A 26,298-nucleotide genomic window follows, 5' to 3' on the forward strand; every position below is an offset into this window, starting at 1 on the left:
CTATTAAACTGTCTATCTCGAGTGACATAAATTATTTATAATGGGTTCAAATATTTTGTTCTATTTCCCATTATCTAAGACATGATCAACTACCGAAAGTGACCTGGACATTTCCTTGCGATAGATTGGAATACGTGAGTTTCATAACTAGGTAAGGTCTACTTGGTGCCTACCGATATTTAGTTTATTAGAATGTTTAAACATAGTTTCTATTCAATTTCGATGATTGAATAACATGTTTCTCTATGATAATTGATAAATGAAGGTAAGACATTTTAGAAAAAAAGTGATCAATGCATTTAAATCAAACTCATCTTTTTACTGATCAACATATATTCTACGTCTCAATCGCACAGTTCCACCTCCATATTCTATTGATTGGCTAGTTTTGACCATAGTCATACCATCTTTAAAACAAAACTTAGTTCTGGTGATCTTTTGTATTTTCTAAGAAATACGCGTTTGGCGTACGCTATAATAAGCCTTGCATTTTTGATGAGTTTGATTATCTTGTCTAAACTAGTTGTTCGTCCATTTGGCAGCATCACCTGCTATTATTAATATGTTTTCTTTGGCAATAGAAGATTTTTTATAGACGATGATGGTGTTATCCTGTTTATTTTGACTTGCTTGACGGAAGGATATTATATAAATAACACATAACTGAGAGGGTGATAGAGCAGATTGTTACCTCGAGAAAACATTGTTCAACCGCGATTGACAATGCTTTTTCGAGGGGTACCAATCTGCTCTATCATCTTCTCAGCTAGTGTTCTTTAATTTATTATACTGAATGCCCTATCATTATGTGTTTTACAGATTAATTTTATTTTAAAAGTTTTTTCTATGACGTTAATTGCATAACAACGTTATGGGTATTAGCAAAAAACAACAAAGTTAAGTAAGATGCTTTATTTCATTTTTATTTTGACAGTCTAATTATAAAATCTGAGCCAAAACGTAGAACATTAGCATTGTATTTAATTACTTGATGTAAATTCAATTCATTGTCTTTTAAATTATCGATTTTTGATTGGTCTTGACGAGGGGGTTACATTTAAAAAAGATTGTCACCCTCTCAGTCATCTGATAGAGTAAATTAACACCCTCGTATTAGCAAATCAAAATATGGCATTTTAACGTGAAGTATAATAAAATTGTTTGTTGGTGATGGAATGACACTGTTTGATGGTGAAATGTCATCGTTTAATAGTGAAATGTCATTTTTTGATGATGAAATGTTATTGTTTGATGGTGAGATGTCATTATTTGATGATGAAATGTCATTGTTTGATGATGAAATGTCACTGTTTGATGATGAAATGTCATTGTTTGATGATGAAATGTCATTGTTTGATGATGAAATGTCACTGTTTGATGATGACATGTTACTGTTTGATGATGAAATGTCATTGTTTGATTATGAAATGTCATTGTTTGATGATGAAATGTCATTGTTTAATAGTGAAATGTCATTGTTTGATGATGAAATATTTGAATTTCCTATGATTATTTTGACATCAATTTTTATCTTAAACAGGCTGGAAAATACCGGCTGGGGTTAAACGTAATGTTTTGCGGTTTTATTTTAATGCTTCATCAAATGAAGAATTTGTTCATATTTATAACCCAACTGGAATATTGAATAGTAATTTAAATATCCTATTAGGATATAAAGAGAGATGGTAGAATCCAGAAAATGGCAAAGCAAAGTTAAACTAATGACGAACCACAAGTTTCCATGATTCACAACATTCTATTTAAATTTATTGATAGAAAAAGGATGATATTCTAAACTACCAATGGAAGGAAGATTATGCAAAAACTGCTAAAATAATGAAGATGAAATTCATTTCTTTTTATATTGTGATAGTAATAGTAAAAATAGAAAAAGTTTATTTAGATTTTTTGATAAATGAGAATATGCACTTTACAAATTTAAATATTAAAATCACATATACTAGTATACTCCGAGCAAGATCACATTCAGGTTAATAAGGATCCTTTATAAAAAAAAGTCTATAGAACTGAGGACAGTGGACTCATGAAATATATACGTTTATGATGTATACTAACACTACAAACCATTAAAGTCTGAAATGGCCTATATCTGTACTCGACCAGTCTGAATTGGTCTGACTTTTACTTGACATTACTCGACCCCAGTCTGAACCATACTTAACTGTACTGAATCGTACTTGACCCTTATCTTTGCCGTTGAAAATAGTCTGAATTATTACTCGACCAGTCTGAAACAGTCTTAACCCATTCTCTACATGTACTCGACCTATTTTCCAGTCTAAACCATACTTAACGAAAGGTCTGAACAATACTCGACCAGTCTTAACCATACTAGACCAAAAAACCTCTACTTTTTTAACTGTTAAAATAAATTTCTTTTTAACTAACTTATATAACAACAGCCAACAAAATTTATAAAAGAAATTAACCCTATAAAAGAAATATATCTCTGATTATATTTAGGATAAAAAAAATATTATATTTAACTTATATCAAAAAGTTTTAAAATTAAATAAATAAATAAAATTGTTTTCTGATTAGTGGTGAAATATATAGTATAACCTCTGCTTGGGGGCAAACTCATAAATAAGATCACGCCTGGTCAGAGGTATTAATTTCTAAATAACATTGATTCAAAATTGCAACATCCTGTTGAAATTAAATAACAAGGCCTTTCGAATATGCATGTATGTACTAGATAAGTAATACACGAATTTAAGAAAATAGGGCTTTCTTTTTACCTGTAAAACACACTTGTACTGAGGTAATTAGAACATATTTTAAAAAGTGCTTTATGTATGCCATGTTAATTTGACAAAAAAAAATACTTAAATTAATTGAACATTTTTTTACTCTTACTTTGGAACACATTTCTTTTATAAAAAGGTTATTACGGATTGCTATGGAAATTCTATTATCATGATTATATTAAATTCTTGGTTTAATAAAAGAAACAATTAAGCTCTCATTTTTTTTAAATTTATTAAGTTGTTTTATATACTATTTTATATAAATTTTAATAAAAAAAAAAACATTCACTGCATTATTACCTAAACTCAACTGACACCATAAATCTATACTAGGTTTAAGTTAATGGTGAAAATAGTCCAGTTACCATAAAATATTTCCGAAATATTCATAAAATTTTGAATGATATTGAAAATATTAGTCACAATTCATTTTTTTTAGATTATTTGATCAGCTTGACTTATTTATATTTTAAAAGTTGATATATATTATTATGTAAGTGTCGATTATTTTTAATTTCAAGTTATTGTTCAAATTTCATTTTTATTAAAAAAACATCCTAAATTGATAAAATTCAGTTGATAGATACAAAGAATAGGTCTAGGTTGATTAAGACTTAGTTGAGTATGGTTCAGAAGTATGGTTCAGACTAGGTCGAGTACGATTCAGACTAGGTCGAGTAAAGTTGAGACTAGGTCGAGTACGGTTCAGACTCTTATAAAATGGTTAATTACTGGTCAAGTACACATTCAGACTGTTAAGTATGGTTCAGGCTACAGTCGAGTATTATCAAGTAAATCTCAGACGAATTCAGGCTGGTCGAGTAAAAATCACTACAGTCGAGTACAGATATAGGCCATTTCAGACTTTTAATGGTTCGGAGTGTAATGATCTTGTTGATATTGTTTATTTTTTATTTTGTTATGTTATGACAATAACAATTTGAATTGAATTGAACTGAACTGAATTGAATTGAAATATATTTAACATATTTTAAAAGTAAGAGGTACAGTAATATTTTTACAAGTTTTACTTTTTACAATTGAAAAGATATTTTATTTGACTCCATGATTGTGAATCTGTTCATGACAACATAAACATATAAAATAAGATTTGAATTTCGCCGAACAAATACTAAGTCCTCTCAAAGGCATGCGCATTTGTCAATGTTTAATAGGCTTTATCTCTTGAGGAAAATAAGAGATACAAATAAACTTTTCATATGATAGATACCAGGATTGAAATTTCATATTTACATCAGACGCGCGTTTCGTCTACAAAAACCTCATCATTGACGCTCGAATAAAAAAAAATGTTAAAAAGGCCAAATAAAGTACGAAGTTGAGGAGCATTGAGGACCAATATTCCTAAAAGTTTGGCCAAATACAGCTAAGTTAATCTGTTCCCGAGGTAGAAAAGTCTTAGTATTTCAAAAATTCAAAAGTTTTGTTAACAACAGTAAAATAATTATGAATATATCAATGATAAATTGTCCGTTCAAATTCAACATAATCATGATAATTATCTGCACTTGATTTTTATGAACTTATATATATAACTTTTATATAACTTTTTTTTAAATAGTAAAACCACAATTTATATTTTTCTAGTTTAATCTGCAAATTTCAAGTTTTGGATGATTCTGTTGTGATTTGAATGATATTTGTTCAAAATTACTTCAAATCCGAAATTTTTTTGGCAAAATGCCTTGAAGGGATGATCAGAAAAAATTACACCCGATCTACCTGAAATGATCAATATATCAGCTTTTTATGAAAATGACGACCAAATGTATCCGCCAACGCTGTATTTTGTTTAAATATTGCAAAATTTGAATCCATCGCGGCAAAACCTGTATTTTCGGTTCGATGTTGATTTCTTTAGTGATGATGATATCCAGCATTGAGCTGGTTAATTTTGGCAAATACAAAGAAATAGTTGTATAGTTTGAGAACTCATGATCCTACAACTATACTCTTTACTTATATTGTGACATAACGGCGTCCTTTCAATGCATGTTGCATGTTGGATGTTAACTTGTTGAAGTGTAGAAGAATGATAACATATGCATTTTAACTAGATTTAACATCGAGTCTCTTATATATCTGTGCATTAAGTCTATTGTTTGTATGTTGGTTCTTTTTGTGTTTAGTCCATTGAGGTTTGTCGTTATAGTCTTCAGTTAACTGTTTTGTTATAAAAGTGAGGGGAAATCGGCAACAGGATATTGAAACACATCCGTCAAAAACACAATACAATGGCAAAAAAAAAAACGAAGAACAGCAGAAGGACAAACAAAAATACAACTAACATAACATATAAAGCTAAATACTAATAATGGAATTGTTAAGAATTTTGAATTCGGACCCTTTTATAGATGGTATACTTTATAAGATGTTCTCATTAATGGAGGATAACGCTGACTGTTGTTTATATCTACATCAGTATGACTCTGTTGGGTAGTTGTTACATTTGCAATCATTAAACTTTAATTATAGTCAATTACAATCTTCTAAACAAAACATTGTTTTAAATATAAAAGACTTCTATGTGACTGTTAAACAAGTTAGAGCTAACTATAAAAACAAATTTAATTTTCTGCATAAGGAAATATCTAAACCACGACGGGTGACAAGCTTAGGTTAACAATATAGAAAGTTAAATCAAAACAGTTTTTATTTTAGCCCTTCTAAAAAACTCAAAACGCAAAGTCCTGTATCGACTCGTCTCAGTTGAACCTCCCAAAAACCAAACCAAATAAGGTAGTCACATAATCTCTATTTAACAAACAGGATCAGCTTCCGAATGATACGTATTAACCAGTACACATTCAATAGATTGTATTTCTTTGTTTGCAAATTATAACAAAATAAAAGAATTCTAAATGTCTTATGCGGAAATCTTTGAAAACATTTTAAATTCCATACATCAAAAACATTGTCAAATTTTTTATTGCATGTTGGCATGATTAGAAAGACAAAATTAAAACTTAATTTGGAAATGAAAAGGCGTCAGGATTGGAATTAAAACATCACACTTATTCACCATTTTGTCCAAATATACTCGTATGGACCTACACACATTATCTCGATTACAACAGCTTAAACTGATATATTTTTTAATTATCTCTTTCCCCAGTAGAACAGAAATACATTGTCTTGTACAACGTTCCTTTGGGAAATGTTATACCATAGGAAAACATATCCTCATTAAGGTCTATAATTAACAAACACATTTACATGAATCTATGCAGCACGTTCTATTGCAATTAAAGCAAAGACAAGACATTTTTTAATATTCCTTAATTAACCACATTGGCATATATAATAATAATCTTTAACGTAGGGAACACAAAATCAGAAAATGTATGCAATATTCCAATGACCAACTCGGATTGTGATATTAGGCCTATGGAAAGAAAATAAAATGAACGATCGACACATTATTGTCATAGAAAAAAATAAACCGAATGTTTCATTTCCGTTTTGGAACAATAGAAGACACATAGAAAATTTAGTTTTAGTTGAGAAACATTCAGAAGTATCGACTTATAATTGCTTACTGAAAAGGGACACACACATTTAATCTATGAAACAAATATTTAATAACAATCTAAAGGCATCGATTTATACATTAAAACAACACAAATTATGGCTTTATTTACATCGTGAAAGCGGTTTTTTTTTTCATGAGGGAATTTATTCAAAAAGAAAGATCTGACTAAAAGGAGCACAGGGATTTGCATAATTTAAATCACTAGAACATATATATCAAATTTCTTTTTATAAACAAACAGATAACAGATGAAACTATTTATGAGAATACTGTACTGCATCAGAAACACATACATTATTTGTATAATGTAAACAATGCGAACTAAACAATGAATATAGTAAACCAAGGGATGGTCATACAATCTAAACAATATTTTGGTATTGACAATGTCAACAGCACGATATATATTCACATATTTATGTATCAATTTCCTCCGTAGGCAAAACAGAAACAGAAACACATGGATCCGTATCACATTTCCTTAGTGACAAGGTATTGCCAAAGCACAGAACTCCAATATCTAGAAACCACTTTATCACATGAAACAAAGAAAAAATATTCAATGATACCGAGATGAGTACATAATTTCTGCTAGAAGCCGATGCGTTGAGATGCATAATATTTCCTTAAGGAACAATACTTATTGATAAGTTATGTACCATTTATCCACATTTATTTAAAGAAAACACATCACATAGACTGTTTTTTGCTAATTTTCTTTGAATAGACCATTTTTAATCGGCACCGAAAAATTTCAATATAATTCTGTATCTAAACTATTCTGTGGGAAAAGGACAAAACAAATATGGTAAATTTAACAATTATTTCCCTTGCAAACGAAGGGTATTTGTTTAATTTTATTTCAGAAACAATACATAATATAATAGATGCATCTATACATTATTTTGTTGAAAACAATACAAACAAACAGAGATGCTCGGAACAATAACCCAAGGAGATTATACATCATCTCTACTTTAACTGTCATCGGAAAAAAAAACATATCTTCTTTTTTTATTTAAAAGCATATGGTCTTTTCATATTTTTCTTAAATCAAAACACATTGTCCAGTCTTAAATGTGATATTAATGTCCTTTTAAAATAACAACAAGATCTATATATATATATATATATATACAATGCTTATTTTTGAGAAATATAATCACAAAGAACTAAACGAGTTTACCTAGGAAACATCGTAGACAGGAAGATCTGAGTAATTCCCAAGGAGACACCCTGGGTCTATAATCATTGAGAATTTAGTAATCAACACAAAATCAGATTTTTTTTACAATACTTAATTAGGGAATTGACACACTCATTTAGTATGCATCTTCCATCATTTATAATTGAAACAAATACAGAATGGGACAATCATATATTATTTTACGGTTAATCAAAACAAAGACATGGATAATGTATGCCGTTTAGAAAAAAACACATTATATTTTTTTTTTAAAGTTTCCTCGGAGTTTGTGATATTACTTTTTAGAAATATTGACTTTGCTGGTAGGGGGATTAGTTCAATGAGGTTATAACTTTGTTTGAAGAAACTATCTGTAGATATTTCTGCTTGTGGTTCTATATGTTTTGTTTCTCGGTAAAGAAATATGTCTGTACATACATTGTGTGTGCAGTCCTCTGAATGAGGTTCATATTTGTGTTGTTATGAAATATGTTTGTTGTTCTATTTGCATTGTTTGAAGTGGAATCATTATATATCATTATTGTGTGTGTAGGGCCCTAGGGTTAAGAAATCAGTTTTTCCAACAAGAATAACGTTTAAATCTTATGTGCTTATAGTTTGTTTCTTTTGTGTTAGTTTGCGTTAATACGGAAATAAGCTATGTATATACAGTTTATTTGTTTAGCTGTTTTGACGTGAAATCATAATTAACAATCATATAATGATTTCAGGCGTGGGAACAAAATAAGTACTTATTCCAAAGGTGCCATTGAAATAAAAATATGTCCGTAGACATTGGTTGTTGTTCATCATAGCTGTTGTTCGAATGTAATTGTCATATTCTATAGGTCTTTGTATTTTTCCCTGAGGTAAAGATTTTATAAATTTATAAATGCGTATAGTACCCAGAGGATATACGGGTGAAATAGTTCAAAGATTCGGTTATATCATGCTTGTTGATGCGCTAATGCTTTTTGCCAAAATAAAAACGTGTATTCTTGTGCATGTTTAATGCTTGATATTGTCATGACTATGCGTTTTTCATTGAAACCTATGAATAACTCCTTTTACCTGTTGGTTTTACTTGTTCAATAGGGAAGTGAAAACTATATACAGTACGCTGCAATTCCGTTTGTTTTCGATTGAAATACTGTATTGTAAATTCATAAAATTTATAAGGAAATGGTTTATAGATATCGTGTGCTTATAGTGGTCTCAGTAATAAGTACAAAATGTTTCATAAGAACAAAGCCATCAGCATATGATGGTTGACGTTCATTGAGGTTACAAAACGCGCATCTGGAGTATTAATATCTAATCTTGATATTTATGATGAGTTTATTTATAACTTAATGATGTTTCCTTTGGAAATAATCATAAATGCGCCATGCAAGTAGTTGTCTGAGATTATAAGTTTGGTTTATTCTTTGAGGAACTGCTAGTAATTTAAATATATGTTATCGTTACGTTTATTTGTGTCGTTCTATTAAGCGACAGACATTAAATATAGAAATAATTTTCTGAGGAAACAATTTAATTTGGTCTCGAGAAAATGAATTTTACATGTTGTTCCTTCGGTTTAATATCATGCGTTGTTTATTATCCCAGTGAATTAAGGATTAAGGATGCTACCTAATTCCTATCTTGATCTTCTCCTTGGTACTGACACAGATGATCGACTTCTAGCTAAAATTTGTGGCACATGTGATGCTTTCAACTTTCCTATTGTAAACTTCCCATTTCTTATGAGTAACATAAAATGTACTTCATTTTTATGGCGTTTACCTATCTCAATTATTGAATGACTGGTTGATTTTAACACTTTAAAACTTCACTAACAAATGTGTGCTCTTGGAACAAAATCTGCGACTACACAGTTATAATGAAGTATGACTTACATTGACACTATTCAGCTTTAACGGCCACCATCACAAATTGGTTGACTGATACAATGTGTCTAAACTCCATAGTGACATGTTTTCTCAGTCGTAGATCTTTAAAAAATACACAAGAAATTTGTTTGACTTGTAATTTTACAAATTGTTCTATTTAAGATGGTGACATTTTAATGAATGCTGATTCGCATGGCGGATGATGCTTTCAAATCAGGATTAACTTCCACCGTCGAAACATCCGATCTCGCTGCTTTTGGGTTGATGCATATACATAGATTTGTATCTTCTTAATCAATTAACGAGATTTGAACATTGATAAACTACTGTTGTCTCTAAAATGTTCCTTGATGAAATAATGTACAGGTTTAGCAATACGAATGGTGTTGTCTCTGTGGAAATATAATTAAGACTCATTTTGATTGTACTGTTTTCTGTTGCTTTGATAATAATATTTCACCTTTATTTATGATCAAAAGCTAGTATCTAGAATGACATTTTGTAAAAATATATTCCCTGTTTTTTCCGTATGTTACTTAATTATGTATATAAAACAGTGGCGGTTTTTATTTTTAAAGTTTTTTTTTTGTATTGTTCGTTTGCTGGGGTGTTGTTTTTTTTTTGTTGTCCGTGTTTTTATCTATTTTTTGGAGGGAAGGGTATATTTATGTGTTCAAAGTCTATATTGTTTGTTCCGTTTAACTTAATTACTTTTTGACGATGCATTTTTAAATGAAATACAGATGACACCGGCCAAGTTCGGATGGAACTCGAGTTCTGACTAGAGTTCCATATGAACGGTAAATAATTTTGAAGAGTAAGGTCTCTAGATTGTCGGAAGTACAAGGCCCCTACTCTGAATATGTTTACATTCAAATTTGATTGGATTGACGTCATAACATCTGGGATATCGAGTCGATCCCTAGGAACCCTGCCACAACCCAGGGCTCCTCGAGTTGTAATGGCGGGAAAACTATATCCAATCAGAACAGGTGTTATATATGACCATGTCAATCCCACCTACTATAGATATCCATCCGAACTTGGCCACCGATAAAAAGGATGTAAAGACTGCATTTTAAATTGAAGTTATAGTTATTTAGATATTGGAGTTTTGTTATTTTGTTTATTAATACTAGTATTTCTTTCTACTTGCATATGTGTTAATTTTCATTTGCTATTTATGATGTCTTAATTTTACAGTCAAATTATTTTTTTGTAATGTTTTCCAATTCGATTTGATTTATTGTACGTTTCTTATTCAATAGTCGTAATTAAAAAGTGAGAATCGGGGTTTAAGTTATGTAATTAATATTTCTGGTATTTTAAATGAGTTTTTCCAACCACTACGTTGATTTTATTTCTGCTGGACGTTTCGTACCATGAAAATTTCAAAAGTACAGTTGTCAGTCATCATGTGGTAATATGATGTATCTTATAATTTCTATAAATTGACTTATGATTACAGGTTGAAATGATTCAAAACACTTCCTATCCGTAGGCATAAATGACCTTGGTTATTGTTCTGTTGGCAATACATAAATATATAAAAGAAAGAAATGATATTTCTTTCAAGAGGATAATCCCATTAGTTAAAACTAATCTTCCTAAAACACTCATGAAAAACTGATCTATGTTAATATCATAAAAAAGCTATGATAAATGGAAACTAACGACAGTTGCAGTATTTTACTTTATTGGTTTGGGTAGATACATAAAGAAACGAAATTTAATATCTGAAATATTTACATAGATCAGCTTTTTATGAGTACTTTATGAAGATTAGTTTTATAAAACTCATCTGAGATACCAGGAATATAAACAGTGATACCAATTCCAAGGTATATTTTAAGAAATCGTAATTGACTAACAGGTCGACCAACTGATGTTCTTAAACCCTGTTGACTGCCATGGCGATTGTTGAATAAACTTATCACGAGATATAACAAAATGGATCTTAATTTTACTTTCCAAAAACAAAAAGAAGACCATTAGAATGTTATAATTATCTTAGATGATTAAAGAAGCATTGAAGCACATATTTTAAAGAAAAATCAACAAATTTGACGCTGATCTTCACCTCCATGTTTTGGGGTTTTTCAATAATCAATTAAGGCACGAAAATAAGGTGGAATTAAATGTTCCATGATGATTATTTTTCTTTGGTTTACAATTAAATAACCTTTTTCTATCCATGTTAATCCATCAAAACATGCATATGTCAGCGCATAAAATCTGTAATCAGCATTTAACTTTACCATTTTTAAGACTAAGTAGGTACTTTTGTATTAAAACTAACTTACATTTATTTTAGTCTAATCTTGACAATAGATATCTGACGAATAGTTTACATAGTCTTCGAATAGTAAGAAAAAAAAGATCAAGTATACACATCAAGTGGATATTTCAGATAGAAAATATAGTTTTGTTTATGTACCTGTTCAATTCTAAATCTTTCGTATTGAGTAGGTCGATGGTTGTTAGTTTTCGTCTATCAAAGTTTTTTTTAACGTTATCAGCTTGTTTGTTTTCTCTGTTTACTGTTATCAATTTATTATCCGAGACTTTTTTAATGCTTACTACACGGTATCGTGTTTGTTCATTCTTGAAGACCGCATACCTATAGAAGTTGGGTCTTTTTTATGGATAGATGTTACCACATTTTCGTATTTCATATACACAAATATCGGTTATTCGATGAAAAATCTCGAAGAAGAAAAAAACTGTAGGAAAATATTCGTCTTAAACCCGAATCAGTTTTTATTAGGTAAATTTTTTTTTTATTAATTAGCAGCCATTTCACATAGGCGAACTAAAACTAGTAGTTTTTCTGTCGCAGTATAAAACCAAGCTTTATAATGTTTACTATTGGAGTTATCTTAATGTTTAGGGGATTTATAAGTTCAGATTTATTTCAAGTTATTAGCTTTTTTCCATGCACTACATAAAATTAAATGGGTGTTAAGACTCGGTTTTAATTGACAAAATATTTGCCTAATTGACTAGGAATAGAAGAGTAACCGTTTTAAGAAGATTTAACATGGAAAATTTGCAAAATAAAAATTGGTCACAAGACTCTTGAGACCAACGGATCTATTTTGTCGAACGTGGTATTTATTACTTCCAACAAGCCTTTGCATTTCCATTTCGTGGGGAAAGGTGAATATAAATCTTTTTGTTACGGCAAACCTCTGACACCTCTAGTTTACAATATATTTTCATAATGAGATATGGAATCGACAGTTTTACGTCAGTTTAATGTTAAGTATTTCAGGTTTTTCATTAAATCTAAATTCAAACAAAATCAAATTATAATCTCAATTCTATAATTGAGGTCATCAAAAAACATAGATGAGGAAAAAGTACGACCGGGAAGGGAGTTTCATATATGATTATTTCTCTTAATGTTTCAAATTCTTAATCTCCCATTACTATAATCCTGTAAAACATGCAATGGCATATACATTGGCCTCCAGGGTATCCCTTACTATTGCGGTTAAACTTCTTAAAAATCGCATATTAGAATATGCAACGTTTTTCCCATGCCTTTTTTAAGCACATAAATGGACAAAACATTGGATCAGAGTGAATTATACGCTATTTGTGAGTATTGGTGTTTATTTCATCTTGTTTTGTTTAATCATTTATTTTATTCGGTGTTCATTCATTTGATTATTCAATCTTAAACTGTCTATTTTGTTTTACTCCTATTAGTATTGCTATTTATATTATTATTTTTTTTATATCATTAATTTAAATACTTATTATTATTTATTGTTATATCTTACGTTTTATACAAGTTCTACGCCTTATTGATAGTTAATACTTAATAGCAACTTTCTAGGTACAGTTAAAATCGAAAAACAAGTTTACTAATTTTATTTATCTAAATGACATCCTTCATTTGGCTTTCCTTTTTATCATATCCTACTTTTTTAAAATTATTATATCCTACTTCTTTTTGTGCTTTGGTCAGGAAGGAACAACTTCTAGATAATTAACGTTAGATAAATTGTCAGAGAAAGAGCTATAGGATAACGATAGTGTAGTTGATGGATGCCTTATTCCGGCAAATGTGAAATTAGAACGTCAGCTTTTTTTTTTTTTTAAAGTTTTAACTTTTTCTTCACTTTGACAATATAGTTTCAAGGAAGACATGAAGAAAAGAGGAACATTGTTTTTCTCTTTTGAACTATTCATGTTTTATTGATAGCGGAGTTTGTTCTTTTATAAATTTTAAAGGTTACTATATGGTAACTTTTTTTCTCATTCAGGTAATAAGTGCTATCATACCACACATATATAACTATATACTAGTTGAAATGTCATAAAGGTCCTAAGTCAGGAATCTGATGTACAGTAGTTGTCGTTTGTTTATATAATTTATACGTGTTTCTCGTTTTTCGTTTTTTTTTTTTTTTTTATTTTATATAGATTAGACCGTTGGTTTTCCCGTTTGAATGGTTTTATCCTAGTAATTTTGGGGCCCTTTATAGCTTGTTGTTCGGTGTGAGCCAAGGCTCCGTGTTAAAGGCCGTATATTGCCATATAATGGTTTACTTTTTTAAAATTGGTATTTGGATGGAGAGTTGTCTCATTGGCACTCACACCACATCTTCCTATATCTAATAAGATAAGGGAACCAAACTAACTTTCAGCGTTTGTTTTCTGCCGTCTTTGGAGGACCATTCTCATTAAAATTTTCTAAAGTGGGATCAATATCATGTGATTAGTGTCTGGAAATTTGTCGAAATGAATTATTTCGTAACTAGAAAAACTAAATATTGTTCAGGAAGCGTCTAAATTATAAGGCAACAGCAGTATACCGATGTACTAGAACGAGATGATCCATTTCGAGTATTCAAGTCAAGAGAAATTTTCTGAGTGAATAATCCCATTTACTCCAAATGGTGCAATTATATATTAATTGACGGGGTAGGTCGTAAATGTCAAAGAGACACCAGAACATTATCGGTAAATTTATAGTTCAGACGATTTCATGTTTTTACTTTTTTTAAAGATCTAGGACTGCAAAACATGTCTGTTGTGAGTCAAGACAAAGAAACTTAAATTTGGTCTAGCAATTGGTTACCGTAGAATTTGAGAGTGATTTCATTTCAATATTGTTATTCCTTGGTGGAGGAGTTATTTGATGTTAATGAAAGGCATATACTGTGAACATGCAAGTGCGTTACGTAAAATTGGAAGCATGTAACGTAATACGATGAGGCAGATAGTTTGCATATGCTTATAAATTTGAAAATGTCAGTGAAAATCAATTGTCAAGTTCGTCATACATTCTACTTATTATTTATCTATGTTTGTCAAACATTTTATTTATCTATCTTAACAAAGTAATGATCTAAATATGAAGCAATTTTAGCTTAGTCAGTAAAACCGTTTGATTCCTAAATTGAGTTGATATAGGTGGGGCGCACCTGAACAATTTCAATTTCGACAGGTAATGAAATTCGTGGTTTAACAGGTAACACAGAATTGAGCAATTGCAGTAAATTTTTTACGGATGTGTATATTGTTATAAAAGCAGAATCAAATTTATTAACGGAGATGTTAAAACTGAAATCTATATATATATATATATTTCATCAGATACAGAAGAGGAGCTGTGTGATAAAGATCGAGGTAGATGTTGAAGTAAAAGATCACAAAACAAGGTAACGTAACGAGCAGTGAATAGTTGCAAGTCATATAACAAAGTGCGCATAACAATATGTCGTTTCGACAAAATATAAGGTAGTTTCCACATCATAAAAACATCGCATAAAAGCATAAATAATAACAGTAACAAAATACTTTGATATTTTATTGCCCAAATATTAAACATTTCTAGAATACTTTTTGATAAAAGATTTTTTAAAAATATTCGAATTGCACTGTTGATAAATCAAACAAAATTTGCAGTCATGTTAAATTTCGTTTCAGTTTTCCTGGATTCGACATGTCACTGTTTTTTCTTAAAATGAATTTCAACTGTAACTGTTCAGATGTGGTGAGCTATTATTTTGGTTGGTCATAGCCGACGCCCAAACTTTGCTTTGCCACATTGAACGTAGTACGTGTTTTTAAAATACTGATTCACATGGCGGAAGTTTTACACTACTTTTATCTTTATTTATAGTTGACTGATGTCTCAGCAAATTTAATGTGTTGTGCGATTTCTTAAATTTGTATTTCGCGTCGTATTAACAGCAACTAAAGCACTATCAATATGATCACTTAGTTAAGGCTACAAGACTAAATGAGCAGCTATGTTTTGGCATGAGGCGGTTGAATATTGGCTTTTTATCGATGCCAAAATAAATTGAAGTGGAATCACACCCACTCAAAGCATGAACAAACGGCAGAATACCGGTGACAACTGGGTTAAGAGACAAAACAATGGTGTGAAGTGGTATAAATTTTATCTGGTAAAAAAAAAATGGTACATTGTAAAAATTGATGACATTACAAGAGACTTTTTGTCACGAATAAGGTCTTTTCCTCTAGTTTCAACTACTCTTTCAAACACCAAATCATACGCAGATGATAAACTGCATTATTGAGTAAATAATTATCTTGCTCTAATTGATAAATCATTTTCAGCGTCGGATGTTATAACAGCAGCATCTCTTTGATTGGCTAACCTTTCAACAGATACAGCGGTATGCAATTGATGTTGAGAGAGTTTCTTGCAAATTATACACCTTGATGTATAGAGAAGATGAAAACTTTTTAAGCCAGCAATTTTTTTTATAAATATGGCTTTGTATCTGGTGCTTCCATTTTTGCCGAAGCCGAATGTGCTACTGATTTCAAATTTAGCCTACGTGTGCTGCTGTTATAACACGACTTCCATACCATAATACGGTTTATTTAATTCCTGTATCATTACAGAATTCATTTAAAAACGAACAAATCTTCACGTCTCTTTCTGTGGATTTCTCAGACTTTTTTGTCCAGATTCTGTTGATACAATTAATATTTCATCAATACCAGAATCGCAGATAATGCATTCGATAACACCAACAACATCTCGCCTTTTCTTTGCATGGGGTGGAGCTAGTTTAAACGAGACAGTGGAAGTGTCCATTTACTTAAATACAAAACAAATGACCTTCGCTAATTCGCCCAATGTAGCCTAGAACTAGAAAGCTTAACAGTGTCGGTAAATGTGTGACAGATATCCAGATTCCAATCCGGATAGAAATCAGACATTTAAAAGGTAATTAAAACGACTTTTTCAACATTCGCCTGCGCTCCGCTATAAGATGGTCGTACGACACATTCTAATCTTAAGATAACTTTTGTTGTACTTGTTTGGCTTTATATATATTTTGATATGAGCGTCACTGATGAGTCTTATGTAGACGAAACGCACGTCTGGCGTACTAAATTATAATCCTAGTACCTTTGATAACTATTTGGCACAACTTTTTGGAATTTTGGGTCCTCAGTGCTCTTCAACTTCGTACTTGTTTGGCTTTATAACTGTTTTGATCTGAGCGTCACTGATGAATCTTATGGAGAAATAACGCGCGACTGGCGTATTGAATTAAAATCCTGGTACCTTTGATAACTATTTTCACCACTGTGTCGATTCAACTGCTTGTGGTTGTTTCGGCCCCGAGGGTATCACCAGCCCTGAAGTCAACACTTCGGTGTTGACATGAATATCAATTACATGTATATAGTCATTTTTATTAATTTCTTGTTTACAAAACTTTGATTTTTCGGCAAAACTAAGGATTTATTATCCCAGGCATAGATAACCTTAGTCGTATTTGGTACAACTTTTGGAGTTTTGGATCCTCAATGCTCTTCAACTTTGTACTTGTTTGGTTTTAGAACTATTTTAATCTGGTCGTCGATGGACGAAACGCGCGACTGGCGTATTGAATTATAATCCTGGTACCTTTGACAACTATTTTCACCACTGTGTCGATTCAACTGCTTGTGGTTGTTTCGTCCCCGAGGGTATCACCAGCCCTGAAATCAACACTTCGGTGTTGACATGAATATCAATTACATGTATATAGTCATTTTTATTAATTTCTTGTTTACAAAACTTTGATTTTTCGGCAAAACTAAGGATTTATTATCCCAGGCATAGATAACCTTAGTCGTATTTGGTACAACTTTTGGAGTTTTGGATCCTAAATGCTCTTCAACTTTGTACTTGTTTGGTTTTAGAACTATTTTGATCTGGTCGTCGATGGACGAAACGCGCGTCTGGTGTATTAAATTATAATCCTGGTACCTTTGATAACTATATTCGAGAACAACACCCCTGTTATTTTATGAGTTTTTTAGTTGTTTTGTTTTAGTTCTTCATTGCCTTTTCCCTTTTGACCATATTTAAATACTTCTTTATCTTATAATTCTGATTGTTCCCAGGGTATTTTTTTCATTTTCAATCAAAATAATACACGTTTTAACAGTATCTTTAAAATTCATGTAATTGTCATTAAAATAACAATTTATATTAGTGTTGTTATGAGCACTTAAAAATATCGTAATTAAAGTATTTGTAAAGTTCTTTATAAATAGGTGAATCCTAATGATTATTAAAAACAAACTCTTTTATTGGACACACATTCGAAGCTTATTTATTTAGAACTCGTGGGAATTTGAGATGACAAACGATTCTTTTTTCATATTTTAAAATTTAAAATTATACAAATGTCAGACCAATTTTCTAAATAAGCATTTTGCTATAAGCCATGCAAGGTCTTAACTTATTTGTTAATAAAATAAGAATTAAACTTGTACTTGTAGCTTGTAGAATATAAAAATTAATCTTTGTATTTTAATATTTGAATTCTTCGATTAGTTATTCTATAATCATAGCAAAGGACAGCTCCTGTTTCACTGATGTTAACTTTTTAACTTATGTTTATATTTGGTAAATTTCCCATATTTGGCCACTGGGTAGCTTGGTAAAACAGGATAAATAATATAAAGGCTAATCAAGTAAAACCTGTTTGCTCATGGGAATGTTATTTGATTTCATTACCGATCGGAAATAATGCTAAATTACTATCAGCTGTCCTGGTTTATCATTTGTTTGAATCTTTAGTTTACTGAGTTTTTCTTTAGTGCTATTTGTTTTTTATTCTTGTTTTGGCATGAAGTTGTCTACATAATATGTTTTCTTGTCCTATTTGTCTCTTGATTCTATTTTATAAATAAAGCAAACTAGGTCATTTGAATTATCTCAATCATTATTCGCTATATTGAATACATTTGTGTTACATTGACGAATAAAACTTGTAGAACGTACATAATGGTCAAAGGTCATATGTTTTGTTTTACTACATTACCGAAGTAAAGTATAGACTCAGGCGGAAACCAGGTTGAAATAGAACAAAAGAATCGAAGCTCTTTATTAAAGAAGGCGATAATGATTACTGTATTGTTTACTATAGTAACAAAAATTTTAAAAGTTAATAGAAACAAATAAAATGACAATTTTCTTCTCAGTAACGAAGTGTTTTATTTTAAAACACCATTTGCATAAGTTTTCAATTTATCTATTACATAGTTAAGCAGAACAATTAGATATCAAGTCGACGACATGGGTATCTATCAAGTTGGATGAAGAAAATGCATAACCTCCATTTTTTTTAAAATACCAGGGACGGGGAAAATATAAATCTATTAGTTCAGTAATTTTCGTGTCTGCCCTTCCATTATGTGACTCAAGAAAAAATTCCCCAAAAAGGGTAACTATTATATTGAAAAGTGAAAATCGAGTGCACCTTTTTATGTTAGGGCGTGCTTGAGTTGAATATTTTATCTTGGAATCGTACGAAGCGAGAATATTTGATACATCATCTCGCTTCAGATTCTATCATTTTTATATATCAAAGCTACAGGTTGACTTTATAACATACTTGACGACAGTCTTTCAAGTTGGATGATGAAAATGCATATCTTCGAAAAATAATAATTGTTTGAGTGTGATAACTAGGGTTTATAGTCTTCAACCGCTAATAAAATCTAGTCTGCCCTTCCACGAAATAATTAATTAGAATTTTTTTTAAATATTTATGAATTTTCGAAAATTCCACATGACAACCGATCATTTCAAGTCTATGGAAGAAGCGATTCGATAAAAACTTTTCTTATATCAACGAGCGATATTGTCTTATATCAACGAGTTGCATTGTGGAAAATTTCAGATGAATGTAAGCATTTGTACGAAGAAAGGCAGATTTCTCTGCATAAAGTAATGACTCTATCCTTAAAACAGGCTGACATTTAACACGACATACGTCTGGTGTATAATTTCCATGAATTATTTTATGTAATAACAAGCAAGGTGTATTTAAACGAGAAAATTGAATTGTTGAATAAATAAACATAAATGCACGATTTATCATTTGTAGATGTACACATTCTATAAATATCATGTAGCAAATTCAGTGGAATGCAATTGAGATGAATTCATTTGTTTGCTAAGCCAAAATCACCTATAAGTCATAGATACTGCTATATTTTATTATATCAAAGCGTTATTTGTCTTATATCATAGCGATGATTTTTTTAATATCAAAAATTTATGAATGCGATACTTTTCTAATGTAACTGCTATAGTTTTCTAATATAAAATAAATACAATGACACGTCACCATGCATGTCAAGAAAACTGCAAACATAATTCACAAACTTAGATCATGACCGGTTTAATGTTTTAGGACCAATATCACTAAAATTTCGTAACTGTAACAAAATTAACGCTTACATGAACTTATCATTTCGAAAATGTTGCTCGACCCTATTGATAGTTGAGAGTGTTAACAACCTGTTCAGTCTATTGTTTTCAATCCCATGGTTTAACCGACTAATTCTATTTGAAGTGATGATGAAATTACGGAATTTAAATGCCGTTGCAAATAGTCTACCGACCTATTAGATTCTAACATACTGTGGATTCATTAATATTCGTTGGATACTAATTTTCGTGGATTTCGTTGGTACAGGGGAACCACGAAATGAAATGTTCAACAAATTACATTTTTTCTTTAGGAATGTATGATTATTTTGTGAAAACAACGAAATTAAAATATCCACGAATATACTAGTTTTCCTCACACCACGAAAATTGGTACCCACGAAAATAAAAAAAACCACAGTACTGGTCACACTGCTATAGCCTAATCACCTTGGTAATATCGAAATAGACTAAAAATATTATTACTTAAAAGAAACATTCATTCAAACAATCCAATCTAACACAGCTCCAAATTACAATGAATATTCAAATGGTAAAATAAATAATCCAAACGAATTAAAATGTACAAATGCTGATGTCCCGAACTTTGAAGATACCAACTGAGTAGCCTCAAACTATCAATTGGACAACTTCAGATGCAACGAAATTCAAAAATCTTGTCAAACAGAAAATGTATTTATTATTAACATAGAAAAAAATATTGAGAAGGAAAACAGTTCTTTTGGATATCAAAGACTTTTCCTGTTGGTAAATCGATATCTCTATAAACATAATCAGCTCGTCGCGTGGACACTCTTTTACATCGCGATGACCGTGAGGGCATTCCGATGTATTGTTGCCACAGAGATTTGACTTTCGTTTTTTACTAGTAACCGATCGTATAAATACGCGAACATTTCTTAATGCAAAATAACAATCCGTATCGCTTGTTATAAATTCATTTCTTCAATTAGTTTAAACATATTTATTTATAGTGGATTGGGAAACAAGTTTTTCGACTTATATTAATCCCTTTCCACTGTGCGGGTGCGAGTGCTGCCTTGTAGCGGCATTAGCCTGTTCTTTTTCGAAATCTACAAGGGTGTCTTTAACGTCTTCAATGAGTACTATAAAAAATGTTAAGAACACAAATAAATAAGATGTAAATGTCTTTTGACGTTAGAAATGATTTTAAAGATTTATAGATGATGCATGAGTTCGAATGAGACATTCAAACAGGAAAACCAAAGGTCTAATTTGTATAAAAAAAGAGATTCAAAAGTACAGGTCAGATTTTGTCGAATCAATCTGAACGAGAACAGTATGATTTATCTTTGTCACATATTAGTTTCATTGTTATCAATAAAGAAAGTCTTCCATGCGTGCGTTGCGAGCATATCGGACATATAATATTTCGGTGCGTTCAAGAGAAATTTGTAAGATGTTACCAAAAACAATTTGAATTTATGCAATGGTCTTAAAACTGCTTATTTACATACAATACTACTAAGAAGTAAAAACACAAAAATACTGAACTCCGAGGAAAATTCAAAACAGAAAACACACCAAACGAACGGATAACAACTGTCATATTTCTGACTCGGTACTGGGATTTTTAAATTTTAAAAATTGGTGGATTGAATCTGGTTTTATAGCGCGTAATCGCTCACGTGTATGACAGTCTCATCAAGTTCTTTCATATCTACAACTATGCGTGAACAAAACAGACATAATAGGTAAAATTGTCAAAATATGGGAACAGCAGTCTAATATTGATACTAATAAGTACTAATATTGATATAACAAAAACACCGCTATGATATTTTAAAAGTATCGCATTGATATAAGAACTAATAGCATTTGTTTATTTATGTATATAAGAAAAACACAGCACTTCAAATTTTACACGGACATAAAATTTAGCTTCTAACTAACTTCTGAATGTATATTTAGACTCAATTGTTGTTTATATTTGAACAATAAGTTTTAAAGTTAGTATTTTCTTAATTTTTTCGTTGCCGAAAACAACATTTTCCGCACGGAATGTCTGCATATTTCCAATTGATATTAGACAATATCGCTATGTGATATAAGAAAAGTTTTTATCGATACGCTTCTTCCATAGATCGAGTTTTAAGTTGTCCCAATGCAGACAATATCATAAACTGATGCTCTTTAGGTAGTAGATACATTTGTCTTTTAAAATGCAACTGCCATTTAAGGATCGTAATGATGCTTTGTGGATAAATTTATCAATTTTGCAAGAGCAAAATTGGCAGCGCGTCATCTCTACAATGGCTTCCATTTGTACGATTGTGAAAATGAACTGGCGTAATGAGGAGATCATTTTGACGAAGTAGAATCCTGTCTGTGGGGTCTTTCATTTAAAACCAATTTTAGATAGCAACATTTCATTTTGATACCTGTGCTAGGGTCACTGCTTTTCTATTTTTTGTTTGAATAAATGCAAAATAAGCTTATTTTACGCTGTGAAGATTGATCTTGCACTCCAAGATTTCAGTGGTTTGATGTTGAACGAGTTTCACAGTTGTTACTTTCTATCCATCATTAATGAATGGTTTGAAAATATGTCAAATAAATTTATTTTCCAGTGTGTACATTTTGCTGGCACTCAAACATTTCAGTGGATAAGATGTTTATAGAGTTTCACAGTGGTTACTTTCATTCTTTAAAAAATGAATGCTACATGTGCCAGCACTTTATAACTATTTTCCGTAACATTTATAATACATATTAAATTTCAGGAGTAAAAATGAAAATCCTCACAATTGGCTTACTGCTCATTGTGTTACTAGGAATTGTTTTATCAAAACACCAAGGATCTATACTGTCATCTATGTTGAAACCATTAGATTTTTGTAAGTATAAACTTATGTGAAGTATTGTCGTTTTCCTTTTCTGAATCTGTAAGCGTAACAATTAAAAGTCATTAAACGTTGTCGAATAAAGAAACTATCTTAAGTTCTACTGTTGAAAGTTAAATACAAATAATCGTATTCATAAGTTTTTTTATTATTTGAAAAGCGAAATAGAACCGATAACGTCTTTGAAAATTGAAGAACACTGAAGTTGCTTTCAAAATATATATCCGGTTTTTTAAATCGTGTAATTGTATGTATCATCATACTATTTTTGGTTTCGGTAAGTTTTGAAAAGACCCTGTGCAAATTTGATATATAAAGCCGGATATAACTTTAGTTGGTTATCTTGTTCTATTGTGATATGATTTAAATAAAGGCAACAGTAGTATACCGCTGTTCGAAATTCATAAATCGATAGAGAAAAAACAAATCCGGGTTACAAACTAAAACTGAGGGAAACACAACATTAAAATGTAAAACACACAGAAACGAACTATAATATAACAATGGCCAATTCCCTGACTTGGTACAGGGCATTGTAAAATAAAATTGATGGGTCGAACCTGATTTTGTGGCATGCCAAACTTCCCGCTTTAATGGCGATGTTAAATATAACATTAGAATGACAACATTACATGACAGGACTACAATACAAATAAATTGGAGAAAATATAGGACAGAGAAGCCAATAAAAAAATTTAAATGATTTTTGCATCCCAATCTAATGATATCGAGAACTTGATGAAAATTGATCCGAAAATACGCCATTCGCACTATAACCGTTATAATATAGTTTGTTTCATAATATGACACATCTATTTATTGTTATATATTTCATTATTTCGATCTCAGTATGACAAATTTAAAAACTGCAGAAAAATATTAATTGTGGTATTACTATCACTGAGAAAGTAGCGAGTAAATAGATATTAATATTGAGAGAGAAAAGACTAAGTGCGCATCCGCAAATCCTTATTCCAATAAAATAAAACAAGACTACCCTGTGTAAAAAAGCAACCATAATAAATCAAAATATAGAAAACCAGAGAATGAGCAACACAACTCCAACAAAAACCGTGTATGAACTTAGGTGCTCTGGGACGGATAGTTATTGTTTCACATGTGCCATTTGTGGAGCTGTTCAAGCAAGTATAGATACTTAACAATTCTATACAGCTTACATATTCTATTGATCTATATGATATTCTGTCTTGCAACTTACCAAAGCAAGTAACAATCAATCAATCCATTTGTGTTTTGTTATTTTGTAATTTTAACTACAGTTCATCATCGGGAATGTAGTCAGCAGATTTTTTAATTGTCATTGTAAGATTTGAAACGGCCATGTTTACACCACAAAATTAAAAATGAGTACAGCCAAACATGTGTAAATGAAAAAATTATTAAGCATGCCAGGACTTACAATCTTAATACATTGTGTTTTACATGTTTCTCGAATTTTTGGCCAATTAGAAATTTTCAAAATAAACTTTTGCTTATTGTTGAAGGATTACATTTTAAGCTGACCTATTCTTGTTAACGTCTATGTCATTTGATTTCTGGTTGATAGTTGATTCATTGGTTATTATACCATATTTTCTTATTTTTATAGGCTGGGTTAAATCATTGATATGTTGATTTACTAAATAGTAAAGACTACAATGATAATTGTATTGCATTGATATTGACAATAGCGGGACACACAAAATGGTGGCATGAAACAGTGTAGCTAAGCTAAAAATCAAATGTTATTTAGATGTTTGATTATTTTACCATCTTCTGTATTTATATGACAAAACAGTCCAAATTTTTCTTCATATTGGGTATGTGTCTTCCGGTTATTACGATATTCACGTTGCTACGTATAAGAAATTTTACCAGATATATATGGGAAAATTTAAGATGATTTCGTCAACAGTTTAACTAAGGCTTTGACGATTATGATAACTATTATGATACGTTCTACTGGACATAATCCCAATACCCTGCTCTTTCCGCCAATTGTGACATCATCGAGTGAAAGTTTTGCATTGGGTTTGTACTATCAATCAGCAATAAGACGGTAGTAATTTCATATTTTTCTTTTTTGTTTTGCTAAGTAGGATTTATATTATAATAATTGATTATCTTTTCTAAAAGAATTCTAAATGAAATGTAAATAAATCTGAATGGAACAAGTTTTGCTGTAGATTAGGAATTGTTATTTTCCTTTAACTTGAAATCAAAAAGTATACTGAAGTTTTATTCATTTATTTCTATTAAATTTTTATCATTTCAGCTATTCATTTACATATTACCTCTGAAGAAAATCAACCAAAAAATGACATCCTTCATGAATTAGGAGATTTCTACAAAGGAAAAAGAACTGGATGTGAATATTTTTTTTTATTATTATTTTACTAAATAATTCAAGATTAAATCATACCGTAGTATTGGTTTGTCCTTCGATAATCACAATTCAGTCTTAAACTTTTAACAAACACGCATTAAACAAAACGTTCTCTGCAACTAACATCTTCGAGAAACTTGAATTTCCTTCAATTTTTTTGTAACGTTTCGCTTTATGCTGATCTGGTCTTCTTATTGTATAATTCAAAGTTCAGTGATTATATTGGTCGCATTCATCCCATTGATTTTGAAATAAGGCTACAACACCGATACAGTTACATCTCTTTCATATCTTGATTAGCATCAAGTAATTGACAATGAGGTTTGTTGAAAACACAATAGGGTGTAACCTGTGGAGTAGAAACTTTCATATTCACAGCTTGTATTTAAATTAACCAATCGTTACTTTTCTGTATACGGTTGTGTTGACTGTTTGTCATTATATCGTTTTTCTTTTGTCCATGATGTTTGTTATTTTTTTTTCGATCTGTGGTGTTTTTTGCATTTTTTGTTTTTCTAGACTTTTTTTTTACTGCTCGCACGACTGTTGGTATATTCTGTCTCCTTTCTTGAACTGAAATAAACAAGTTTCATAATTCCTTCCCATTTCTATATGTAAAGGCTTGTTAGGTTTTGTGTTATATCTTATTTGTTATATTTCATTATCATAATCTCCATTTTCTTTATTTTGTTTTGTATTACAGCCTTTAGACCCCACGGTAACAATGGTGACAATGAACTAAAGAATGGCGTTCTTCACGAATTAGGAGACTACTTCAAAGGCAAACGAAGTGAAAATGATTATTTTTATTATTTTGATGAATATTAACAGACAGTTTTATTCAACTAATCCTGATAAAAACATAATAATCAAACGATGAAATAACATTATATTATAATATGTCTGTGAAA

General features: G+C 30.5%; 1 protein-coding gene across 3 annotated transcripts; it reads left to right on the forward strand.

Annotated features, from left to right (window-relative positions):
• Positions 1 to 63: 63 nt before the first annotated feature.
• Positions 64 to 26,298, forward strand: LOC143069357 (uncharacterized). 3 transcript variants are annotated; one of them, XM_076243946.1, is made up of 5 exons: positions 64 to 151; positions 15,013 to 15,077; positions 22,882 to 22,995; positions 25,277 to 25,369; positions 26,091 to 26,298. In XM_076243946.1, the coding sequence occupies exons 3-5, from the start codon at positions 22,890 to 22,892 to the stop codon at positions 26,213 to 26,215; spliced, it is 324 nt and encodes a 107-aa protein (XP_076100061.1). In that variant the 5' UTR covers positions 64 to 151; positions 15,013 to 15,077; positions 22,882 to 22,889; the 3' UTR covers positions 26,216 to 26,298. The 3 variants fall into 3 exon arrangements, 2 of the variants coding, with proteins under 2 accessions (XP_076100061.1, XP_076100062.1); XR_012976370.1 differs by lacking the exon at positions 64 to 151 and adding an exon at positions 156 to 265; XM_076243947.1 differs by lacking the exons at positions 64 to 151; positions 25,277 to 25,369 and adding an exon at positions 156 to 265.

The sequence above is a fragment of the Mytilus galloprovincialis genome, chromosome 3 (genome assembly GCF_965363235.1).
Source record: "Mytilus galloprovincialis chromosome 3, xbMytGall1.hap1.1, whole genome shotgun sequence".
In the NCBI taxonomy this organism is placed as follows: Eukaryota; Metazoa; Mollusca; class Bivalvia; order Mytilida; family Mytilidae; genus Mytilus; species Mytilus galloprovincialis.

Coding starts and splice junctions, on each gene's coding strand:
- LOC143069357 (XM_076243946.1), top strand. CDS start 22,890: ATGAAAATCCTCACAATTGGCTTACTGCTCATTGTGTTACTAGGAATT. Junction 22,996..25,276: donor GTTGAAACCATTAGATTTTT/GTAAGTATAAAC, acceptor TTATCATTTCAG/CTATTCATTTACATATTACC. Junction 25,370..26,090: donor CAAAGGAAAAAGAACTGGAT/GTGAATATTTTT, acceptor TTTGTATTACAG/CCTTTAGACCCCACGGTAAC.